This window comes from Aquarana catesbeiana, linkage group LG02 (genome assembly GCF_042186555.1).
Source record: "Aquarana catesbeiana isolate 2022-GZ linkage group LG02, ASM4218655v1, whole genome shotgun sequence".
NCBI lineage: Eukaryota > Metazoa > Chordata > Amphibia > Anura > Ranidae > Aquarana > Aquarana catesbeiana.
In genome coordinates this window covers 80,695,409-80,716,091 of record NC_133325.1, presented here as the reverse complement: position 1 = coordinate 80,716,091, position 20,683 = coordinate 80,695,409, and the positions used below count along the sequence as shown (strand labels likewise).

The 20,683-nt window shown below is 43.2% G+C and overlaps 1 protein-coding gene across 19 annotated transcripts in view; it reads left to right on the top strand.

The window, feature by feature from the left end:
- The window catches only part of LOC141126990 (uncharacterized), a 164,102-nt gene that overhangs the window by 38,436 nt on the left and 104,983 nt on the right, over positions 1-20,683 (top strand). For 16 of the 19 annotated variants that reach the window (XM_073613093.1, XM_073613098.1, XM_073613095.1 and 13 more), the window contains 2 exons: positions 4,565-4,630; positions 6,997-7,089. In XM_073613093.1, the coding sequence (XP_073469194.1) occupies positions 4,565-4,630; positions 6,997-7,089 (159 nt within the window). The remainder of the gene's footprint in view (positions 1-4,564; positions 4,631-6,996; positions 7,090-20,683) is intronic. The other 3 variants (XM_073613097.1, XM_073613089.1, XM_073613102.1) reach the window with 1 other exon arrangement.

The window sequence follows — 20,683 nt, the reverse complement described above, 5'->3', positions numbered from 1 at the left end:
AACCACTTGCTTACTGGGCACTTAAACCCCCCTCCTGCCCAGACCAATTTTAAGCTTTCAGTGGTCTCACACTTTGAATGACAATTACTCAGTCATGCAACACTGTACCCAAATGATTTTTTTGTCCTTTTTTTCATACAAATAGAGCTTTCATTTGGTGGTATTTGATCACCTCTGAGTTTTTTATTTTTTGTGCTATACATAAAAAAAGACCGAAAATTTTGAAAAAAAATGCTATTTTCTTCATTTCTGTGATAAAATTTTGCAAATTAGCAATTTTTCTTCATAAATGTTGGCCACAATTTATACTGCTACATATCTTTGGTAAAAATAACCCAAATTAGTGGATACTATGTGGTCTGCATGAAATTTATAGAGTCTACAAGCAGGCCCGGATTTACTCCCTTTGCCGCCCCAAGGTCGGGTCCTTCAATGCCGCCCCCCGCGAGGGGTAAGGATTTTTCATGGGCAATTTTTTAGGGCAATGGCTGGCGTTAATGCTTCAATCATCCCCGACACCATGGTTGGTATGGTGTCAGGATGATTGAAATGCATTATTTCTATCATTACATTGTAATATAAAATGAAATAGTTCAACTCACCATAATGCAGAATCATTGGGAGCCCTGAGAGTGTCACTTGCCACTATGCCTGCCACCAGATGGGGATGTCACTTGCCACGCTGCCTGCCACCAGATGGGGATGTCACTTGCCAAGCTGCCACCAGATAGAGATGTCACTTGCCACGCTGCCACCAGATGGGGATGTCACTTGCCAAGCTGTCTGGCTGCCACCAGATGGAGGAGGGCGGAACAGCGGTGCAGGCAATGAGAGATGTCATCTCTCTCCCCCGCCGCCGCCCTGCTGACATTACTTGTCTCCTTTGTGGCCCGGCAAAAGAGGTGCCGCGGCACACAGGTTGGAGACATGTATTTTCAAAAATGGCGCCGGGCGGCGCAATCACGCTACTGCGCATGCGCTGCCCGGCCGAGCACGTGCGAGCTTTCCCGAGCCCGGCCGGCTTCGGAACGGCGCATGCGCAGTAGTGGGCGGCTCGCGGCCATCTTTTCTATGGGCACCAGTGCCTCTAATGAACATTAACGGGCAGCCCAAAAGGGGGAGGGCGGCCGCGAAGTCGCCGCAGGAGCAGCGCCGCCCCTGCACCACTGTCGCCCCGAGGCCTGGCCTCGGTGGCCTTGTGGCAAATCCGGCCCTGTCTACAAGCTATGGTGCAAATCAGTTGCAGTGGGCCGTTCGGGAATATAAGGGCAGTGTAAATTTCCTCCTGGTAGCCATGGAAGGGTTGGGGGTTTTGGGTGGAGTTGCGGTAAATGATATAGGAATTGAATATGGCAAATTGAAAAAAATAAATTGCTACTTTTTTGTACCAATGGTATGTCCGTCTTGTGGCAAGGTATGGTTCCAACATTTGATTGTTGAAGTCGACTCCCCCCATAAACAAATTGTATTCATGGATGCATGTTGGTTTTTGGATTCCTTCTGGGGATTTCCACATAGGTGTTATTGTGGATGGAAGACAACATGTACACATCCCTTCTGTCCCTCCACTTCACTGCCAGAATCTCTTTGTAACGCAGACTTGCCGTTTCTCCTTTTCTCAACTTATTATTAAGACTTTGAGGAAAGCCCTTCCGATTCTTTTTTACGGTGCCACGTGCTGGCGTCTTCTTTTGGTAAAGGTTGTGGAACAGGGGCAGAGATGTGTAGAAGTTGTCTACATACAGGTTGTAGCCTTTCTCCAGTAGGGGGTATATGAGGTCCCAAACAACTTTCCCGCTGGATCCAAGTAGTCCTGGCAATTAGGGGGCTGCAGCTGGGTGTCCTTCCCTTCGTACACTATGAAGGAATATGTGTACCCTGTGGCTCGGTCACATAATTTGTACACCTTCACCCCATAGTGGGCCCTTTTGCTGGGGATAAATTGCTTATTTTTAAGCCTGCCGCTAAATTTAACAAGGGACTCATCCACACATATGTGTTGGTCTGGGGTGAACAGCTGGGGGAATACTTCAAAAAAATAATTTAATATTGGCCGAATTTTGTAAAGCCTGTCATAATTTGGATCATTTCGGGGAGGGCACTGGGTATTGTCACTGAAATGTAGGAACCTCATTATCATCAGATACCTGGTTCTGGGAATTATCGCGGTGAAGAGCGGCATGTGGTGGATGGGGTGGGTTGACCAATAGGAACGGAATTCATTTTTTTTGGTGAGTCCCATATTAAATGTGAGGCCCAAAAAAACCTTGAACTCCTCCACTGTCAGGTCTCTCCACTCGTAGGGACGGGCATAATATGATGTGGGATTTTGCAAAATAAATTGCTGTGCATACAGGTTGCACTGGGCCACAATTGACCTCAACATGTCCTCCGTAAAAATTAAATGAAAAAAATTAACTGGGGTAAAATTCTCTGCGTCCACCTGGATTCCTGGCTGGGCAGTGAAAGGGGGAACGCTAGCTTCTCCTGAATTAGGAGGAAGCCACAAGGGGTTCTGAAGGGCATAGAGAAGGCTGGCATGGGACCTAACCCTTTGGGGCTGAGGTGACACCCCACTGGTACTTGGCCTTTCTTGCCGAGGTACTGCAGTGCTGGTGGATGGCACTGCGGTGCTGGTGGATGGCACTGCCTCCTCACCAGAACGCTTTCGTTTGGCGGGCCGAGTTTCTTCCTCCTCTGAGTCTGTTAGTGTTCCACTACTGAGGACTGGCTCGTAATTTACGTCAGACTCAGAATCCGATTTGGAAAGGGAATCCGAAAAAGAGAGCTCCCCGTTGCTCTCGTCGGCTGAGGAAAGAATTTGGTATGAATCCTCGGTGGAAAAGCTTTTTTTGGGCATGGCTGCTGGTAGTTATGAGATTGCACAGCTGTGTGCTAAGCCTGCACTGATGAGGTGGCACTGATGAGCACAGATGTGCACTGATGTGCACTGATTGATGGCACAGATGTGCACTGATGAGGCGGCACAGATGGGCACTGATCGCACAGATGGGCACTGATGAGGCGGCACAGATGGGTACTAATGAGACGGCACAGATGGGCACTGATGAGGTGGCTACAGATGGGCACTGAGGCAGCACAAATGGGCACTGAAGAAGCAGCACAGATGTGCACTGATTGATTGCACAGATGTGCACTAATGAGGCGGCACAGGTGGGCACAGATACGCACTAATGTGGCACTGGTGAGGTGGCACAGATGGGTACTGATGAGGCAGCACAGATGGGCACTGATGAGGCAGCACAGATGGGCACTGATGAGGCAGCACAGATGGGCACTGATGAGGTGGCACAAATGGGCACTAAGGGAAGCAGCACAGATGTGCACTGATTGATTGCACAGATGTGCACTAATGAGGCGGCACAGGTGGTCACAGATATGCACTAATGTGGCACTGGTGAGGTGGCACAGATGGGCACTGATAAGGCAGCACAGATGGGCACTGATGAGGCAGCACAGATGGGCACTGATGAGGAGGCACAGATGTGCACTGATTGATTGCACAGATGTGCACTGATGAGGCGGCCCAGATGGGCACTGATTGGTACAGATGTGCACTGTTGAGGTGGCACAGATGGGCACTGTGTGAGGAGAGAGAGCCGGCAATGAGAGAGAGATGATCTCAATTGTTTACATTCTACTATATATATACTATACTCATTAGCCACGGCGATCTCGCAGTAAACGGCCGCTGTGATTGGCCGTTTACAGCGATCTGTGATCAGCCAACACAGACTTTCCCCCGAGGCGCGCTCATGAGAGTGCGCTGAGAACAAGGAAAGGGGACAACGTCAATAGACGTAGTCCCGGTAATGTAGATCTGCGCTGTTGCCATCATTTGACAATAGCGCGGATCTGAAGAGGTTAAATCACGTATTAATATTCAAAGCAAACTCCCCCCTCCATCCATATCTCCATGCTTTATTTTGATGAGAGATCACTTTGAAATACACCCCCCCCCCCCCCCCGGCACCTCTGGTGGTGGCCATCTTGAGCAATGTACCATTTGCTTTCTGGAATCCATCCGCCCTTAGCTAAGGCATGTAGGCAGGAGGGAGTGCTTAACTAAGAACACCCCCCCCCCCAAAGATCCCTGGGATGTATGACATCATTTGCCCAGGAATATAAACCAGGAAGTTACTGAAGAAATGTAATTTTTTTTTAAAACAAGTAAATATGATATACTTTCCTATCTATTTACTAATGCTAGCAGTATAAGGATTAATGTTGATTGAGAAAATGAAGGTCCGCTTTAATGATCAGCACACTGGAGAAGTCTACCCTGACCTTACTTTCTCCTGTACTCTCCGGAGTGTTTTCCATTTCTTTTCTCTTTTAAAATAAAACCAGCAAATGTTCTAGTTCTCCCCCATCCTTGCTCAGCTATATGACTAGAGAGCCCAACGTCTTACTTCTTTTTATTCCTACTGGTCACAGCCTGGCCCCCCAATAGTCTGACATACCGTACATCTGTCTTATATGAATACGGATTGCTATACAACATACATTTTGACATTTAAAACCTCTGATTTTCATTTTGTAGGAATATCCACGGAAGGGTCCTCAAAGTCCTAACATTGCTCGATACCTGGACCTAAAAAGCTTGCAGGTGATGAAATGTAGCTGTTGTTTCATGAATGTTGTAAAATACAGTCCAATCACCCGGAGGTCCATATGGAAAGGTGTTTGGGAAGGTTCAATCCTCTGCATTTTTTCCAACCATCTGTGTCCCATTGGGGAGAATCACCTTACTTTATGTCCTGTAGACAGAAGAGGAAATCTCTGTAAGAGGAAAGTCACTGGAGAAAATTGTCCCCATTGAAAAAAAATCCTTCCATCCCTATTGCAATGATAACTTTATTGCCTCAATTTCATCCAATTGACAGCGGTTCCCAGGACACAGAGGGGCTGGTTTACTAAAGGTGAATGGACTGTGCGCTTTGCAAAGTGCAGTTGCTCCAGAGCTTAGTAAGTGAAGTAAAGCTTCTCTTTGCAAAGAATACCCAATCATATACAAAGAAAAAATAAATAAAACAGCATTTTTGCTTGCACCGGATTGGATGATGGAGGAGGACTCTGATGTATGGAGAGGACTCTGATGTATGGAGAGGACTCTGATGTATGGAGAGGACTCTGATGTATGGAGAGGACTCTGATGTAAGGGGGAACACTGCTGCCTCTGGTGTAAAGAGGAACTCCAATGTAAGGGGGGCTCTGAGAACCCTGATTTACCTTAGTGTACTCATTCAGAGGCAGGAGAGAGCACAGGGGGGGGGGGGGGGGACTTCAGTCACTGACAGGGATGGATGGTGAGCTCACTCACCCCTTGGTAGTCAGCATCTCTCATCTAGATGCATCTGTGGTTGCTGGGCTTCAAAGTTCTGGCCCCCACTTTCCTTTTATGAGGCACAGCACCAGGGAATGGAGTGTGGGCAGATACAGGGGGGTAGGGGCGGGAGGGAGAGGTGCAGATCGATCCCTCTCTCCTCCCCCATCTGTATGTGGGGGGGGGTTAGTGCTGGGCAGTGTGAGAGAGAGTGTAACAGACACTTCCGGCTTAGAAAACTGCAGCCAGCAACCCTGCTGGGAAGTCATAGTCCAGTGTGAATAATATGTCCGGGTTTCAGACAGTCTGAAACCCGGACACATGATTCTAATCCCGAACTGTCCGGGTGAATCCCGGACAGGTGGCAACCCTACTCCTTCCCCCAGTGACAGAGGGGTTTATTTAGTAAAGGCAAATCCACTTTGCACTACAAGTGCACTTGGAAGTGCAGCCGCTGTAGATCTGAGGGGGACATGCAAGGAAAATAAAAAAAAATGAATTGTTGCTTGTACATGATTGGATGATAAAATCAGCAGAGCTTCCCCTCATTTCAGATCTTCCCCTCAGATCTACAGTGACTGCACTTCCAAGTGCACTTGTATTGCAAAGTGGATTTGCCTTTAGTAAATCAACCCCAAAGTCTGTTTAGGAAATACACCATTGTTTTACAATCTGGAAATCTGTAGACTTTGGGGGCAGATTTACTAAAACTGGTGCACACAGAATCTGATACAACTGTGCATAGTAACCAATCAGCTTCTAGGTTTTATTGTCAAAGCTTAATTCACCAAGCTGAAGTTAGAAGCTGATTGGTTACTATGCACAACTGCACCAGATTCTGTGTGCACCAGTTTTAGTAAATCTCCCCCTTTGTGTCTTTGTCTCAACCCCTGCCAGCCAGCTCTTTGGACTATTAAAGCTGAACCACACTACATCTGGGCACCACAAACCAAAAATGCTATTTAAATCACGTATTAATATTCAAAGCTCCCCCCCCCCCTCCATCCATATCTCCATGCTTTATTTTGCTGAGAGATCACTTTGAAATACACCCCCACCCCCCCCCCGACACCTCTGGTGGTGGCCATCTTGAGCAATGTACCATTTGCTTTCTGGAATCCATCTGCCCTTAGCTCAGGCATGTAGGCAGGAGGGAGTGCTTAACTAAAAACACACCCCCCGAAGATCCCTGGGATGTATGACATCATCTGCCTAGGCATATAAACCAGGAAGTTACTGAAGAAATGTAATTTTTTTTTTAAACAAGTAAATATGATATACTTTCCTGTCTATTTACTAATGCTAGCAGTATAAGGATTCAAAATAATGAATGTTGATTGAGAGAGTGAAGGTCCGCTTTAATGATCAGCACACTGGAGAAGTCTACCCTGACCTTACTTTCTCCTGTACTCTCCGGAGTATTTTCCATTTCTTTTCTCTTTTAAAATAAAACCAGCAAATGTTCTAGTTCTCCCCCATCCTTGCTCAGCTATATGACTAGAGAGCCCAACGTCTTACTTCTTTTTATTCCTACTGGCCACAGCCTGGCCCCCCAATAGTCTGACATACCGTACATCTGTCTTATATGAATACAGATTGCTATACAACATACATTTTGACATTTAAAACTTCTGATTTTCATTTTGCAGAAATATCAACAAAGTGATCAGAAAACCGAATCTCTACAGGAGGGTCCTCAAAGTCCTAGCTTTCGTCAATACCTGGACCTAAATAGCTTGCAGGTGATGAAATGTAGCTGTTGTTTCATGAATGTTGTAAAATACAGTCCAATCACCCGGAGGTCCATATGGAAAGGTGTTTGGGAAGGTTCAATCCTCTGCATTTTTTCCAACCATCTGTGTCCCATTGGGGAGAATCACCTTACTTTATGTCCTGTAGACAGAAGAGGAAATCTCTGTAAGAGGAAAGTCACTGGAGAAAATTGTCCCCATTGAAAAAAAATCCTTCCATCCCTATTGCAATGATAACTTTATTGCCTCAATTTCATCCAATTGACAGCGGTTCCCAGGACACAGAGGGGTTGGTTTACTAAAGGCGAATGGACTGTGCGCTTTGCAAAGTGCAGTTGCTCCAGAGCTTAGTAAGTGAAGTAAAGCTTCTCTTTGCAAAGAATACCCAATCACATACAAAGAAAAAATAAATAAAACAGCATTTTTGCTTGCACCGGATTGGATGATGGAGGAGGACTCTGATGTATGGAGAGGACTCTGATGTATGGAGAGGACTCTGATGTATGGAGAGGACTCTGATGTAAGGGGGAACACTGCTGCCTCTGGTGTAAAGAGGAACTCCAATGTAAGGGGGGCTCTGAGAACCCTGATTTACCTTAGTGTACTCATTCAGAGGCAGGAGAGAGCACGGGGGAGGGGGGGGACTTCAGTCACAGACAGGGATGGATGGTGAGCTCACTCACCCCTTGGCAGTCAGCATCTCTCATCTAGATGCATCTGTGGTTGCTGGGCTTCAAAGTTCTGGCCCCCACTTTCCTTTTCTGAGGCACAGCGCCAGGGATTGGAGTGTGGGCAGATACAGGGGGGTAGGGGCGGGAGGGAGAGGTACAGATCGATCCCTCTCTCCTCTCCCATCTGTATGTGGGGGGGGGGGGTAGTGCTGGGCAGTGTGAGAGAGAGTGTAGTAGACACTTCCGGCTTAGAAAACTGCAGCCAGCAACCCTGCTGGGAAGTCATAGTCCAGTGTGAATAATATGTCCGGGTTTCAGACAGTCTGAAACAGGGACACATGATTCCAATCCCGAACTGTCCGGGTGAATCCCGGACAGGTGACAACCCTACTCCTTCCCCCAGTGACAGAGGGGTTTATTTAGTAAAGGCAAATCCACTTTGCACTACAAGTGCACTTGGAAGTGCAGTCGCTGTAGATCTGAAGGGGACATGCAAGGAAAATTAAAAAAAATGAATTTTTGCTTGTACATGATTGGATGATAAAATCAGCAGAGCTTCCCCTCATTTCAGATCTTCCCCTCAGATCTACAGCGACTGCACTTCCAAGTGCACTTGTATTGCAAAGTGGATTTTCCTTTAGTAAATCAACCCCAGAGTCTGTTTAGGAAATACACCATTGTTTTACAATCTAGAAATCTGTAGACTTTGGGGGCAGATTTACTAAAACTGGTGCACACAGAATCTGATACAACTGTGCATAGTAACCAATCAGCTTCTAGGTTTTATTGTCAAAGCTTAATTCCTTGTCAAAAGAAGTTTATTGAGTATACAATGTTATAAAGATACATAAAGTAAGTTTACAAGGATCTATAAAGTAAGCTCATTGTTTTACAGTAGGGTTTATATAGGTAAATATCATGAAATTTCAAATATTAAACATTGGGTTCACGTAAACCTAAATTAAAGATATATATCATTTCCTTAGTTACTTTTGTAGGTATTTAAATGATTTATACCTACTATACATATTGTTTACAGGTAGAGTGTATATAGGTCAAATAAATTCTGATAATGAGCTTTAATCGTAAGGTGGAGAAAAGGAAAGAGAAAGAAGAAAAAGGGTTGAAAGATAGAGGTATGGTCCACAAGGTTGTCCCGCTCGTCAGTTTATTATTCTTTTTAGTTCTCTTTGAAGCCTTAGAATGGGTGTCTCTGTAAGTCATTTAATCTGTTACCATGGCAACAGGACAGAGTCATTGAAGTTTAACAGGAACTGTTGTTTTATCCAAGGATGTCAAAGTTTTTCAAATTTTGGAATTTGATTTTGATCGATGGCTACCATCTTAGCATGGGACATTGTATTATTCATTCTGTGAATTGTTTCTGCTAGTACCAATGTAGGAGATTTCCATGCCTTGGCCACTGTTTGTTTTGCAGCCGTTATTAGTTGGATCATAAGTTTGAATTGAGAGAGTGTTAACCATTCCGGTTTTAGATTAAGTAAAGTTATATATGGATCTGGTTGTATTATTTTTTTAAATATTTTAGATGCAATCACGAAGACTTCCTTCCAGAAGGTTTGGATTACTGGGCACGTCCACCATATGTGTAAATATGTGCCTATTTCTGGGCATCCTCGAAAACAAAGAGCTGAGGTATTAGGTGAATATTTTGCCACTCTAGCGGGTACAAGGTACCAGCGAGTTAGGACTTTATAATTTGTCTCCAGTGCTAAGATGTTGGGTGAAGATGACTTAGATGTGAGCCATATGTTAGACCAGTCCGTGTCTTCTAAAGTTCGTCCCGGGTCCTCTTCCCACCTCTGAACGTAAGAGCGTCTATTAAGATTTGCTACTCCATATAATTGATTATAAAGTGATGAAATTGTACCTTTAGCAAATGGATCTTTTGTACAGATTGATTCAAAAATGGATAATTGGGATAATGGTGTATCCCCCTTTAGGAATGGTGTATAGAAGTTTTTGATTTGGAGATATCTAAATATCTCAGAGTTTGGTAGATCATATTTTTCTCTAAGCGATGGGAATGAAAAGAAATGATTTAGATGCTATGAAGTCATTTAGTGTCTGAATGCCTGATGTTGTCCAAGCTTTAAAAGAATTTGGGTAGATCCATGCCGGATAAAAGGCCGGATTTCTGATAAAAGAAAGGAGAGGATTGTGTGGAGATTGTAACTGATATTTGGTTTTTAGTTTATCCCAGAGAGATAAGAAGTGTTTAGTTATGGGATTATGAATTTTAAAGCGGTCTTTAGGATCAAGCCATAATAAGTTTGATATTAATAGAGGGTCATTTTCTGAAGCCTCTATAAATACCCATAATGGGATTTCCTGTTTTGCATGGTATTTGGACAGACTGGCCAAATGTGCTGCTCTGTAGTAGTTAGTAAAATTAGGGTATCCCAGGCCTCCTTTATTTTTGGGAAGATGTAGTGTGTGTATAGGTATACGTGGTTTAGAAGAGCCCCATATAAACGAAGTTGCTCTTTTTTGTACTATTCTCAAAAAATAGGAAGGAATTGGAATAGGGAGGACTCTGAATAGATAAAGCAATTTGGGTAGAATAGTCATTTTGATTGCATTAATCTTCCCTATCCAGGATAAAGGAAGTTGCGACCATTGTTTTATTAGATTTGTGATCTGTCTTAATACAGGAGGATAATTGGTTGAGAATAAGTCAGAATGAGATGCTGTTAAATGAATTCCAAGATATGGGATTGATTTTTCTGCCCATGTGAATGGGAGTGCAGCCCTAGCCGGGATCAATTCTATGTTTGTGAGTGAAATATTAAGCACTAGGCATTTCTTAGGATTAATCATAAGGCCGGATAGGACTGCAAATCCATCAAGAGCTGGTATTAAGTTAGGACCAGAGACCTGTGGTGATGATAGAAAAAGTAATATATCGTCTGCAAATATACATAATTTGTGTGTAATACCTCCTACTTCAATGCCAGTTATAGTTTGGTTTGTTCTGATGTATTGGGCCATGGGTTCGAGTATAAGGGCAAATAATAAGGGAGATAATGGGCAACCCTGTCGGGTACCTCTTTCGATATTAAAGGCATCAGATTTGTATCCAGCATATTTTATATATGCTTTGGGTTTATTATATAATGCTTTGATCCATGTTAAAAAGTGGGGTCCAAAACCCCATTTTTGTAATGAATATTGCATATATTGCCAGGATACTGTGTCAAATGCCCTCTTAATATCGAGAGATAGAAAACATAAAGGGATTTTCAGTTTTTTAGCAATATGTGCCAATAACACTGCCCTGCGTATATTATCGCCTGCCTGTCTATTTGGCATGAAGCCTACTTGATCTCTATGTATTAATTTTCCTATAATGCTATTGAGGCGTTTTGCTATTATTTTTGCTAATAATTTAATATCAAGGTTTAACAGAGAGATAGGCCGATAATTCACACAGGAAGTATCATCAGAAAGGGGTTTTGGGATCATACAAACAATTGCCATTAATGTTTCTTGCCGAAAAGAATGTCCATCTAGAAGTTTGTTAAATGTTTCAGTGAGAATGGGAGAGAGTATTTCTGAGAATGTTTTATAGTATAAAGCCGAGTAGCCGTCTGGGCTTGGTCTTTTATTAAGTTTTAGGTCTTTTATGGCGTTAGCAACTTCATCTATACTTATAGGCTCATCCAAACTGCTTTTTTGATTCTGAGATAACTCAGGTAAGGTTATTTTTGAGAAGAAGGATTCAGCCTCTGTAGGATTAAATTCATTGTTTGTCTTGTATAAAGTTGCGAGATGTGAGTGAAATTTATGGACTATTTTAACTGGATTACAAGTGTAAACATTTTTTGATAATTTCAAACGTATTGGTTTGAAAGATTTGTTAGTTGAATTTAATGCCCGAGCCAAATATGTACCTGGTTTGTTTGTATTCATGTAGAAATTGTGTTTGGAGCGTTTGAGGGATTTATCAACTGACTCAGTGAGAAATAGATTGTATTCCAATCTAGATTTTTCCAGATTAGATTTTGTACTCTGAGATGGATTATCTTGGAATGATATGTAGGCTGCATTAAAATTGAGTTCTAGTTTTTTTGCTAGATTTTTGCGTTCCCGTTTAAATAGTGCCATTTGTCTTTGTATTGTACCACGCAAGACAGGCTTATGAGCTTCCCACAGTGTTATTGGGGAGATGTCTGTTGTATTATTAATTGATATGTATTCCTTTAAAGCTTGTTCAATGGCCATCTGATGTAGTGGGTGTTTGAGCATTATGTCCGGTAAGTACCACGTTGGGTCATGCGCTTTTGGTATGGCTGAGGCTATAGTAGTGTATACTGCATTATGGTCAGACCACGGAATCGGAATTATATCTGATGCAATAATTTCTGGTATCATTCCTATTGTTAGAAAAATATGATCTATTCTGGTGAAGGTTTGATGAGGGTGCGAGAAATAAGTGAATTTCTTTTTCATTGGGTTACTTTCTCTCCACGAATCTACCAGATTGTATTTGGAAAGAAGTTGAGAAAAAGGTAATCTAGAGGTTATTTTGGATGGTGTAAAAGGTGATTTATCTAGAAATGGGAGGAGGACCTGGTTCAAATCCCCACACATTATCACTGTTCCTATTTTGTGTGTATTAATCACTTGTAATATATGTGAAAGGAATGGTGTAGGTTGTTTGTTAGGAGCGTAGTAGGAAATCACCGTGATTGCTGTATCCATTATATAACCCATGAGTATCAGGTATCTACCTTCTGGGTCTTTAATTTCTGATGATAAGGTGAATGGTGTGGATCGGTGAAATGCAATTAGAGTTCCCCTTTGCTTGGTACAGGCAGAAGCCGTGTAAATTTGTTGATAAAAAGGAGAAATATATTTTGGAGTAGAATCTTTGGTGAAGTGTGTTTCTTGGAGGCATACTATGTGAGCCTTCTTGTTATGGAAAGTACGGAAGGCTTTGGTCCTTTTTTGAGGGACATTTATTCCCTGAACATTCAGGGAAAGTATATTCAGTGGTGCCATGGGAACAGATCAAATAGTTTTGACTTACTTTTTGTTATGCAGAGCTGACTGCGCAGATCAACCTGTGTGGACTGAAGAGATGAAAAGATAGAAAAGAAACCAGTGAATTCTGGAGTAAAGAGTAAACAAAAAACATATGAGATTAGATGATACATTGTATAAATTATTTTTTGCAAGTAATCACAATTTACCCGTGAAAGAGAATAAATATCTCTCTCAGGGGAATAAGTGCCTTCGTCACACTCCCACATAATATGGTTGGGAGAATGAGGAAGGCTAATGGGGGTACACGGATCTTCCGCTTACAGGAGAGAAGTGCTATGTCAAAAGACATCAAAACGATGTTTCATTAATTGGAGTGCAAAATATAGTTTTTGTTGAAGTTATTTATTCCAGGGTGGTTGTATATGGTTAGTCTTGCCCTAGGCTAATTAATTCAATTAGAAAGGTACTGTTAATAACTTTGGTATTGATGAAGATAGTTTGGATTATTTTGGGATTTTAACCCTTTTAGAGTAAACAATTACATATTTTATTCATATGTAACTGTTTAGATATGTTAACTCATAAAATTGAGGTTGTATTGCTTCAGATTAGAATAAACAAAAACATAATTCTAGGAACTAGTTAGGTAATAATATATTTGTTTTAAGAAAAAAAAGAAAAAGCTTCCATTACTTCTGGATTATTGAACATATTTGTCCTAAAAAGTAATAAATCTATTGTTATTACCTGATCATATATAACTGAACAAGAATTTCCTTATTTCACTTATATATTCTAAGGCTATATGAATCAGAAGCAATAAGAAATATAACTGGAATGTAACATGATCCCACACAGTGTGTGACTATCAGAATGCAGTTACATTCAGTTATAAATACAGGTTTTTTATAGAGAACCATCTCTTAGTATAATAAATGAAGAGATATCAGGAATTAGGATGTCAGTCCATTGAATCTTCTTGGTCCATGGATGATGTGGCATAACGGCCTCTTTTGTGAGAATGATGATTCCCATTTTGTTCTGGAATTTTCTGGGTGCTGCCTGAAGGTGAAGATGATGCCATTCTTCTGCGTGTGGGAGAGTTGCTGCTTGTGGGTTCTGTCAGATTTAATTTTAAAAGGGTTTGTTGTAGTTCATCTGCTGATCTGCTTCTGTAAATTGTACCTTGGTGGTTAAATCTGACTGAAAAGGGGAAGCCCCATTGATACATAATGTTGTGGCGTTGCAGTTCCATTAGTTGGGGTTTCATGGATCGTCTTTTAGTAATAGTAAGTTGGGATAGGTCAGCAAAAATTTGATAATTGTGTCCTTGAAAATTAAGTTCCTTTTTTTCTCTTGCAGCAATTAGTATTTGTTCTTTCGTTCTGTAATAATGAAATTTTGTGATTATATCACGTGGGGGTCCATCTTTCTTTTTTTTTTTTTAATTTTTTATTTATCAAAGGAGACAGATTAACAGGAACCGTTACAGTATTAATTAACATCACGATGGTCAACAGTGCGGTATAGACGATTATACAGATAACAGAGGTATACCCTATATATACTGTATACTTCTTGAGCTAACCTGTTTATGCAAGATTGGTGCCTTTTCACAGATATCCAGTAGGCAATGTTTCCTATAGCAGGGTACAGCCCTAGCGGTATCTGTGTTTCTCAATCTGTTATCTATAGCAAAATATGTTTATCCAGTGAGAATATTTATGTGGGGTCTGCAGAAAGCTCCCATGCATGCTCTGCCCCCTTCCATTTTCTCGTTTTCTTGTAGGGAAGAAAAGGAAAGATAGCCTGTTTTTATGTTACAGGCTAGAGTCCAAGAAAGTGGAGGAAAAGTGGAAGTAAAGAGGGTGGGGTGGGGGTGGGGGGGGGGATAAGTATTCGCGAACATGGATTCCTCATTGTGTCCTACCGAGAGTACTCATACGGTAGTTAGTTGGTAGATTAATGTAAGAGGGTCCTGTACTTGATTCTATTCTATTTCTGGTCACGTATTCGGATCTCCTCTCTCAAGGGCTTGTCCCTCCTCTGAGTAGTGAAACATATTCCAAAGCTGCCATGTCCTGGAGTATGTTTCATTTCTGTTTTGGTTCGTAAGGATTAGATCCTCCAGTTTGTTAATCTCGTCTATCTTCCTAAGCCACCCAGCAATGGAGGGTGGGTGAGGAGATTTCCAGTTAAGTGGGATACATGCTTTGGCCGCATCGAGTAGGTGTCGTACAATTGACTTTTTGTATATACGCGAGGGGGTATCAGTGGCATGTAGTAGGAAATACGCTGGATCGTCAGGGACAGTGCGATCTGTGAATCTTTGTACTATCTTACGAACTGCCTCCCAAAAGCTTCTTATCTGGGGGCAGGTCCAGAAAATATGTAATAACGTGCCTGTCTCTTGTTGACACCTCCAACATATTTCGGGTGTACCGGGGTAGAGTTTGTGTAACACTGCTGGTGTTCTGTAGCACCGTGTAAAGATCTTGTAGTTAGTTTCCTGGTACCTAGTACATATAGATGATTTGTGTATGAATTGGAGAATGTGGAGTCGTTCTTGTGCGGTAAAGTGGCGGTTTAAGTCTTGCTCCCATTTAGCAAAACTGGGGTGTTGGTAGTCTTCCGGTGGTGTTATGAGCAGGTTGTAAGTCAGGGATAACGTATGTGTCAGTACTCCTTTTTCCGTACATATTTCTTCGAAGGTAGTGAGGGGTGGGTCCTTTATTATAGGTGGGGCCATGCTGTTGAGGAAATGTGATAGTTGGTGGGCTCTTAGAAAGTCAAGGCGGTATAGTCCGGTCGGGTCCGAAAGTTCGATGAGGGTCGCCCATCTACCCTCAGTACTGAAATCGGAAGCCTGATATTTCCCTGTGTCTCTTAGCCTGAGGAATACATGGTCTTTTATTCCTGGTTCAAATTGGGTGTTACCTATTATGGGCCTCAGTGGTGAGTTCCTAGTGGACAAACCTAGTTGCGTTAGTAGCCGTGTGCACACTTTTAAGGTATTGCCAATCAAAGGATGGCACCGTAATTGTGAGGGTAGTGTCGCATTACACCATGGGGCTCTTTGAAGAGGTATCTCAGATTGTGCTTGTTCTAACTGTGGCCATATTTTGGTTTCTGTGTGTCTACACCAATCGATAAGTCTGCTTAGGTGTACCGCTTGGTAGTATGTCTTGATCTCTGGCATGGCCAGGCCTCCATGTTGTTTCGGGAGGGATAGTGTCTGTCTTGGGAGGCGTGGTTTTTTCCCTGCCCATAAGAAGGTTACGAATAGGGTGTGTACTTGTTTAAAATAAGTTGCTGGTATGTGTATTGGTAGGGCCTGTAGAAGGTACACAAAATTTGGGTAAAATCATCATTTTTAATATATTGCAACGGCCAAACCAGGAGTGTAGACCATTCTTCCAACTGTGGAGTAAGTTTTGTATGGTTTTTAGTAATGGCAGGAAGTTAAGTTTGAAGAATTGGGAGAGTTTTGGGGGAATGTAGGTACCTAAGTATTTCAATGCTGTATTCGTCCATTTGAATTTGAAGTTGTTCATAAAGTGTGTGAGTTGTGACGTTGGTATACCTATTCCCATCGCTTCCGATTTATTAAAATTTATTTTCAGGTTAGAGAGTTGTCCGTATATCTCAAACTCTTTCATTAGATTTGGAAGGGATATGGATGGGTTGGTGATAGAAAACATCAAGTCATCCGCATATGCAGATACTTTGTGTTGGGTGCCCTGAATTGCAATTCCTGAAATATCTTTGTTTAGTCTCACGTGGCAGAGGAAAGGTTCCAGTGACAGGGCGAATAGTAAGGGTGAGAGTGGACATCCCTGCCTGGTTCTGTTTAGTATTTGAAATGGGTCCGAGACAACACCATTAGCCCTGACTCTGGCTGACGGGTTTGCGTATGCAGCCGATGTCCAGTTAAGCAGCTTTTCCCCCACTCCAATATGTTTAAGTGTTTCAAATAGGAACCGCCATTTCACACGGTCAAACGCTTTTTCAGCGTCCGTGCTAAGGAAAATACATGGTGTTTTATCTCTATTTGCTATATGTAGTAAGTTCAGTACTTTAATGGTGTTATCTCTGGCCTCTCTGGATGGTACAAAACCTACCTGATCTAGGTGTATGAGGTGTGGTAGGTGTTGTTGTATTCTTAGGGCTATGATCTTGGTGAAGAGTTTTAGATCTGTATTTAGTAGGGATATCGGGCGGTAGCTGCCGCATTGTTTAGGGTCTTTCCCCTCTTTTGGTATCACCGAGATCTGTGCCTGTAGAGTATTGGGGTGTAGTCTTGAACCTGCGCCCAGGTCATTAAATAATTTAAGCATATGTTGGCCTAAGGATGATAAGAATGTCTTATAGTAGGTAATGGTTAAGCCGTCTGGTCCCGGTGCCTTCCCCTGTCTGGCTGATTTAAGAGCTAGTTGTAGCTCGACTAGAGTGATGGGTTCCTCTAAAATTTCTCTAGTCTCGGTCGACAGCGTTGGCATCAGTGATGTGGCTATGTATACGGGTGTGCTGTCTATTGTGGTCGGTGTGTCATGTAAATTGTATAAGGAATTGTAGTATGATCTGAATTCTTCGGTGACTTGCTTGGGTAGGGATGTTACCCGTCCCGAAGAAGTTATGATCTGAGGTATGTAAGATGCTTGTTTTTGCTGTTGTAGGGACCGGGCTAGCATCCTTCCACATTTGTTGCCTGACTCATAGATTTTTTTCCTGCAAATCTGTATGGCCGCCTTGGCTTTGAAGTATAGGAGGTCAGTGACTTGCTTGCGGGTGATGTCAAGCTCGGCCCCTATCTCCCTTGTCGGATTTAGTTTATGTGTCATTTCTAGTGTTTGCATTTTCCGTAGTAGGGTCATTAATTGTTCCGCTCTTTGGCGTTTCAGTCTGGAGCCATGCTTAATAAGCACGCCCCGGATCACGGCTTTATGCGCTTCCCATACTAGGCCAGCGTCGCATTCAGGGGTAATGTTAGTCTTAAAGTAGTGTCCCATCTCCTTTACCACATCTGCACAGACCACTGGGTTTTGCAGAAGGCTCTCATTTAATCGCCATGGCGGGCGTTGTGACGTACGTGTGTCACCAAGGGAATAGCGTAACACTATCGGGGCATGATCTGACCATGTGATCGATTCTATTTTGGTGCTTTCAACTGCCTGCAGGTTTCTATGTGGGATTAAAAAATAGTCGATGCGGGAGTACGTCTGATGTGGTTGTGAAAAGAACGTGTAGTCCCTCTCTCCTGGGTGAAAGAGGCGCCATACGTCGATCAGTTGTGCCGAGTGTAACGCCGCGTTTATGCGTTTTCGCGAGGCTCTTGAGGTCGATGAGGTACCTGAGGATGTGTCTTCAGTCGGGATCAAAGGGGTGTTTAAGTCTCCTCCAATCACTAGTTGTCCTTCGGCAAAATGCAAAAGGTGATCTAGCTGTTTTGATATGAATGTGTCTTGATGGTCATTGGGAGCGTATAAGTTTGCAAAGGTCACTGTCCTGTCACCTATTTGGCCTTTTAGGTACAGGTATCGTCCTGCTGGGTCTGTTTTAGTGTCTAGCCATTTCCATGGTATTTTTGCTGATATTAAGATCGAGACCCCCCTGGATTTGGCCTGTGTGTTGGTAGAGTGATAAACTGTCGGGTAGTATTTGTTTCCAAGGATGGGTACGGTGTTGTCTCTGAAGTGTGTTTCCTGTAGTAGGATTACATCTGCTTGCAGACGCCTCATATCCTGCAGCAACATGCGTCTTTTTTCTGGAGTATTTAGGCCCTTTGCGTTTAAGGAGATTATGTTTAGGGCGTCCATGCTCGCGAATAGAGGAGGATTGGGTTTTAGGGTAGGAGTTGGAGGTCAGTAGTAGTCAGGCAAAGAGTTAAAGGGCAGTGAGGGATAGAAGGGATGGGAAGGGTAGTGTTGGAACTATCAGTCCCTAGGAAAGAAGAGAGTGTGCTAAGAGGCAAGAAAGAGACTTGCCAGTACGCTGCTCAGGAGTGACCCGAGTGTGCAGCGCTGTCCTAAGTGGGGGATTGGATAGACACAGCCGAGCGTTGGGTTTCCCGGTGTCGCCCCCTCCCCCCCCGCAACATATATAAGTGATATCTTAAGTGTTAAGTCGGTATAACATTTCAATCTGGTAATAGGCGAAGTTTACCTAAAGCAAATGGTATTGTAAAGAAAGCTACTGAGCAGCAATAAACTAAACATTACTAATCTTGGAGCTGTAATGAGAAAAATACAGTCTGAGCAAACAACATTCCTCATTCTAACGGTTGAGAGATGTTACTGTAGGGTCTGGTCTGTATTCCCCGGGATGAAATCCCTGGTGTTTGTGGTAGATTACAGATCTGTGTTAAAACCAGTATAATGATTGATTACCTACCAGACCAAGACAGATGCATTTGTAACGCTCGGAACAAGATCAAAAACTAAAACAAAGATGGAACTAAAAGCAAAATCACAAGTGTTATCGAGTTCTTGTAAGATGGAAGACATTCACTCCCACCCCCTCCCCTCCTCCCCCCCCCCGTAACCAAGGCTCTATTCCTCCATTCGGGGTAGTGTCTCTCCTCTTTACTGAGTCAATCCCATTCTCGGGGGTCTTTCCTCTTTTCACCGTAGGGGGACCTCTGTTTCCCTGTGTCTCTTATGGGTGTTCTCTTCACTGTATTGTCGCCAATTTTCCCAGCTGGGGGTGTTATGGTTGCTTTAACTGCGTGTGTTATGGACTGTCTCTTCACTTCTGCAGCAAGAGTCCTGAAGCAAGTTCCGTTAGTTGTCTTGGTTGGGGGTGTGACGTTACAGGTCTCAAGACTAGTATGTATCTCGGGGTTATATTAATGTCTCGGTTGTACCCCTATATTTGGAATGGCAAGGCAAAGGAGTGAGGCTACAGGGTAGAAGTCCCTTCAGTGTATCCTGAAATTATCCCCGTTCTAAATGGTGAGGTTGAAAAGGTGGGGTTCTCAGTTGGAGGTTAGGCACAGACAGTGATCATGGGAGGCCCGGGGGAGGCGGGGGGGAGCATACACAGCGGGGGTGATCGGGGAGCAAAAACCCTGTTCTACTCACCCGGCTCTCCTCCGGATGCGGATCGGCGTCTTCTCCTTCCCCGCTGGCGAGGTGGCAGCGGTCCTCGGGCAGATGAGAGGCCTGATCTGCCTGTCGGGCGCGGAAGGAGTTGTAGCCAGTCCGCGATTGGTATTGGTTCTGTCTCTAGGAAGTTGAAAAGTGCCGGGAGGTCTGCCTTGGTTTGCAATGTGTATGCCGATGATTCCTTGCGGAATGTCACTGAGAGTGGATAGCCCCAGCGATAGGTGAATCCTTTTTGCTTGGCAAGATCGAGTAGTGGTCTCAGCATGGCCCTTCGTTTCAGGGTAGCTCTCGACAGATCCGGGAGGATTCTGACTTGCGATCCGCCGTGATTGACGTCACCATGTTCCCAGGCGCAGCGGGGTCCATCTTTCTTTTTGGCTGTGAGGGCTCTGTGTGCTCTGTCCAGTTCTAAACGTTCAATAGGGATATCTGGCTTTAGTTCTTGTAATAGAGCAGTAATAGTAGATTGCAGGTCTGTCACAGTTTCAGGTATTCCCCTTATGCGCAAGTTTGAACGTCTGGCTCTATTTTCGTAATCTTCGAGCTTAGTTTGAAGTATTAAATTCTCTTCTTTTTATTGTTCCAATTCTGTTATATTTTCTTGGGTTGTAATTTCAATTTCATCCATTTTTATTTCTAAGGCTGCGGTGCGGTTTCCCAGCTCTCTTATTTCTTTGGTTAGGCTTTTTGTTATTTGGTCTGAGGTTTGTTTTAAAGCCTTATGAAGCATCTTTTCAAATTGTAATAATATTACTGGGGATGCTGAGGAGGCTTGTGGAGAAGTTTGTGAGAGGATTTGTT